Here is a 5,246-nt window from a genome sequence, read left to right as displayed (position 1 = left end):
ATGTTTAACTCTGTGAACCTGGGCAACTTCTGCTCCCAGACGCGCAAGGACCGGACATCCGACTTTGGGGACAGGACAGGCTGCGCGTCCAACCTCTACTTGCCCAGCTGCACGTACTACGTGCCCGAGTTCTCCGCCGTGTCGTCCTTCCTGCCGCAGGCCCCGTCCCGCCAGCTCAGCTACCCGTACGCCAGCAACCTCCCGCAAGTGCCGCCGGTCCGGGACGTGTCCTACGGTCTGGAGTCGGCCAGCAAATGGCACCACCGCAGCAACTACGCGTCGTGCTACTCGGCGGGCGACGAGCTGGTGCATAGGGACTGCCTTCCGCCTTCCACCATGACCGAAATGCTCATGAAAAACGAGAGCGCGTACAGCCACCACCACGCACATCACCACCACCACCACCACCACCCGGGCTCCAACCACCCCTCGGCGGCGGGCTTCTACTCCGGCGTGGCCAAGAACAACGTCCTCCCGCAGGGCTTCGACCGCTTTTTCGAGACGGCGTACTGCAGCAGCACGGACAGTCAGACGGACGCTTGTTTACAAAAGGCCGAGGGGGGGAAGCTGTCGGGCGGCGGCGGCGGCGGCGGCGCAGGCGGCGGCGGCGGCGCAGGCGACCCCCAGCAGCAGCAACAACAACAGCAGCAGCAGCAGCAGCAGCCCGCCTCCGCTGCAGGCTCCGAGCAGGACAAAGAGGCGGACGACGACGACGCCGACGCCGACGAGGAACACACCAACTCGGGCTCTTGCACGTCATCGTCGGCGGCCACCAAGGAAGCCGGCGCAGGCTCCAAAAGCAACCACTCCAGTAGGTCCAAGCTGTAAAATGGGGGAAGAGGTGAAGGGGGCTAGCCCGCTGTTTTGTCGCGCTCATTTTATGTGCACTTTTATAAGCATTCAAAAGGATTTTATTATAAGCCCACAAAAGCGCTTTTTGCAATGAGAAGAATTTTTACGATGCTGAGCCTCTTCAAAAATGACCAAGTTATACACACTGCGTGCTGGGTGACTGCGTGTGTGTGGGGGGGTGCGTGTGTGTGTAAATGTGTGTGTGTGTGTGTGTGTGTATTTTTCCCCTGTTTTTAATAAAGAGACAGCGCTATTGTGACAAATGGTAACTTTGATCGTGAACTTGCATTCGGCGTTTTATGAAGGGATTTTCTTTCTTCTTGTTGTGCCCACCGTACATGTGTAAAAGGCAATTGGGCAGAACATTGCTGTTGGCGTCTTGTGAAATGTCTTTTGAGAAACACTGCCTGGCTTTTGGCCGTCCATGCTGCACTTCGTGCTAGCACACACGCGCATACACCCCCCCACACACACACACACACACGCACAGACACACGCGTGCTGAGCCTAGACAAGCGCCTCTGTGTCATTTTGATCGCAAGAAAGGGCGATTCTGAGCACTGATCAAATGTGCATTTCTATTTCACCCAATGAAATATCCAAAAGTGGTATTTTATGATAAAAACGCCCCCACCCCCTCCTCCGACAAGACCAGTTGCCATGTTGCTCTCTGGCTCATTTGGAATGCTCTCCTGAATGAAGAAGTGGGGGAGGGGGGGCTGAGCAAAAAAATAATAAAAAAATAGACAATTCCATATCCCCCCAGTCAGCTGTTTGATAAGAAGTTATCGGTCCTCGGAGGTGTGCAGAGGCCATCGCAAATGTGGCCAAATGCATTTCAACTTGGTGCCAAGAGTGTGTAAATTGTGCGTTGGGCTCCAGAGGAATGCGAGGGCACATAATGCGGCGAAAGGCTTTTTGTTGTCGTCAATTTATAACAGATAAACACGTGCTTAGATGCTGTCACTTGCTCTTATTTACTCCAAACGCTTGGCATATTTTACACTCTTCGCCTCCTCACCGCTGGCGCATCAGCAGCGCTACTTCACAGTCAATTTCATTAGCATTATTATTATTGCTATTATTATTATTACTTTTTTTTTTACATGCGTTGTTGCAGCTAATTAATGTTGGCAATCGTTTCCCCACCTCCGTGAATCTATTGTGAAATAGTTGAATGGAGTGTCTCTTTTTTTGTGATTATTTCCAGGTACCCCGCGCACAAGGAAGAAGAGGTGTCCCTACTCCAAGTTCCAAATTCGAGAACTGGAGCGAGAATTCTTCTTTAACGTTTACATCAACAAGGAGAAACGTCTGCAGCTCTCCCGCATGTTAAACCTCACCGACCGCCAGGTGAAAATTTGGTTTCAGAACAGACGAATGAAAGAGAAGAAGCTGAGCAGGGATCGCCTTCAGTATTTCTCCGGCAATCCCTTGTTGTGAGCCTCCGCTCCGCTCCGCGCTGGGCCGGGCCGGGCCGCGCCGGCGGCAGCAGCGGCGGTCACAGTCTCGGTCAGTGGCACCGAGGCCTCGATCTTCTCTTCTCACGTCAAACAATTGCGAACGTGGGCTTGCAAACAATCCTCAAAGCGGCCGCCGACGATGTATCAGCAACAGTGCAATGAGGACTTTTTTTTTAGGCCGCATGAGGTTAAAAAAAAAAAAGAAAGAAAAAAAAGAAAAGTTGCCATTTTCTTATTGCGCACGGGTGGCGGTGTATTTCTAGCTGGTTCTCAGAAAAAAAGACCTATAATAATTAAAAAAAAAAAAAAAACAACAAAAACATCAACTATGCTGTTCTCGAATATGTCTCATTTATGTTTATTCCAAATGGCCACGTAGACTTATTTGGGCGTTTTTTTTTTTTTTAAATATGTTGATAGTTTAAATGGTTGTTGACTCTCCCTTCTGGTCCATGTATATAACATATCATTAGAATTATTTCTCGGCCAGAGAATATCTCAGCCTAATACTTCCAAGCTGCGATGACAAATGTGACGTCCAATCTGTGAAATGACACACACACACACACACACACACACACACACACCAAGGAGCCAATGCAACTGCACTTGTAAATAAGGTTGAAAGTCTCTCAATCTCCCTGCTGCTATTATTCACCACACTGCCCATTCTCCTTCCACAGCTTTAACACCAATACTCGTTAAATTATTTGGTGCTCTGGATTCCATAGAGGGGGACACACTGTGTATCAATCATCTAATATAGCTATGAAATAAACTGCAAGCATAGAGGCAAACGATGACGCCTTTTTTGTGCTTCTTGTGCTCTGCATGCTTTTGGAGATGGAGTTTGAAATGTTTACTGCCCCCGAATGAGCGACATTTCCCTCGTAACGTGTTCCCGTGTTGGCGTTTTTCTCGCCGTCCAAACTGCTCACCCGTTTTGGGCTCCGACTTGTTTTGCGGCTATTTTCAGACGTGCTTTCAAAGGCGCAAAACTGGAGCGAGACCGAGAGTGCAATGATAAGCTTTTTTAGTGCCCACTAAATGGAATCCCCACTCTTGTTGTGTTGTCCAGTCTAGACACCGCCATAAAGACACAGGCACTAAATGGCGATTTTTTTCTCCAGCCCCACCCCCACCCCTCCTCTTAATTGCACCTTCTGTTCTGGCCGAAAAGGCGTTCTCTTCCGCAGTAAATAGTCAACATGCAAGGCTGCGTGTCCGAGGGGGGGGTTACATTTGCCAGGAGCTTTGCTGCACACAAAACTTTATTTAGACAACTCTAAAGTCTGCAAACTGCACACACTTCCGGTTGTGCTGCAAAGGGGAAGAGGGCAAAACCAGTCTTTCCGCAATATAGCAAATAGCAACGTAGAGTAGAAGACTCCGCCCCTTTCATTCATTACTACCCGTTCGGATTTGTTTAGGTGTAAGCGGGAGTGCTACAAACGACATCCAGTGGAGAGCAAAGCGATCATGTCATCTTCGATTTTTAGTCTTTGAGATGCACACGAGACCCTCTATGAGCGCTGCAGAACATTTGAGAATGAAATCTAGTCTTTGAACTTCAATAATGTCAAGGCCTTCACCTTTAACCCGCTGCAATAAAGTGGAATCAAGGACCCCGACACCCCCCCGCCCCACACACACACACACCCCAGCCCGGATGTGTGAGTGTGTGAGCGGACCAATGGGAATGAGTGGGAACCCAACGAGGAATGTGTGCAGGCTTCAACTTTGACCCTTTGCCTTAAAAACTACAGCAGGTAACTTCGCCCGCCTTCGGACATTGCGCAATAAATAGTCTTGATTGTGCCTGTGACGTGAAGACTTGCTGAAAGACGAGACTTAAAACACTTCACAGCATGATCTCGTGTGTGTGTGTGTGTGCGTGCGCGCGTGCGCGTGCGTGTGTGTGTGTTTGATTGCTGCTGTAACAAGCTGTTCTATTATCTGCATCTTACATGCACGGTTAAGTGTTTAATTCTGCATGAATACGATTCACTTTTGGTTAACAGTGGTCAAGCTTTGTATTACTCGGGGCGGGGCTTGTTTTGTCCACGTGGGCCAGCCACTTCCTGCTCCTAATTGGACTCTTTCTTTAGCGCCCCCCCGCCCCCCTGTAATCAAGAGCACCCCTGATAAGCATAATACAGCTTCTCAGAAAGCAAATGGGGTGGCTGGAATGGTTGTGTATAGGGGGTGAGTCGGTGTGAGTGTGTGCGTGCGTGCGTGTGTGTGTGCGTGTGTGTGTGCGTGTGTTAGTGTGACAAAAGCACACAGCAAAAGGGATCAAGGCTGCAGGGGAACCCCCCCCCCCACACACACACACACAACCGGCCACTCCCACCAACCTTGGCCCTGGATCATTTGTTGATCCTGCCAGTGTTGCCTCGCTTTACCACACGGGGGCAAAGCGCCCCCCCTCTGTTTTCTTTCCTCCACGGGATGTTGATCGCGTTTCCTGATGTGGACGGTGACATCAGAATGGAGCAAATTGACTCCTCTCTTGGACTTTGCGCCGTGTGGAATATTTCAGCGTGTGTGTGTGCGCGTGTGTTGGGGTGTGTGTGTGTGTGTTGTGGTGGGAGGCAAATGACCGCGCGTGTTTTTATGGAGGAGATTAAACCTTCAAAGTTTCAAGCAAAATGAAAATCTACTCCATAAAACTGAGCCGCGGCAGCAACCGGCCGATCTGTTTTGAAATTGCAGATAGTTTTCTTTGACTTTGGTCAATATTTATGATCTGTAAATAATATCTTATTGATGTTGTTTGGGCCCCGTTTGGATTGTGTTTTCAAATGAAAACTTATTAAAAGCAATTCAAAGGCGCAATTCTTGTCAATGCATTTAACAGCTTTAAAAATTAAGAGAAAATTATCGATGAATGAATAACCTTTACCGTCGATTTTATTGATTTTATTTGAT

General features: G+C 49.0%; 1 protein-coding gene across 1 annotated transcript; it reads left to right on the top strand.

The window, feature by feature from the left end:
• Nucleotides 1-2,295, top strand: hoxc11a (homeobox C11a). Its single transcript, XM_088290942.1, has 2 exons — nucleotides 1-811; nucleotides 2,063-2,295. Exons 1-2 carry the CDS (start codon nucleotides 1-3, stop codon nucleotides 2,293-2,295), a joined length of 1,044 nt encoding a protein of 347 aa, XP_088147068.1.
• Nucleotides 2,296-5,246: the final 2,951 nt, after the last annotated feature.

Source organism: Idiotropiscis lumnitzeri, chromosome 3 (assembly GCF_059441095.1).
Source record: "Idiotropiscis lumnitzeri isolate Australia: NSW breed Sydney's pygmy pipehorse chromosome 3, RoL_Ilum_1.0, whole genome shotgun sequence".
Lineage (NCBI taxonomy): Eukaryota > Metazoa > Chordata > Actinopteri > Syngnathiformes > Syngnathidae > Idiotropiscis > Idiotropiscis lumnitzeri.
The sequence above is the reverse complement of the archived record's forward strand: the minus strand, read 5'-3'. Positions and strand labels throughout refer to the sequence as shown.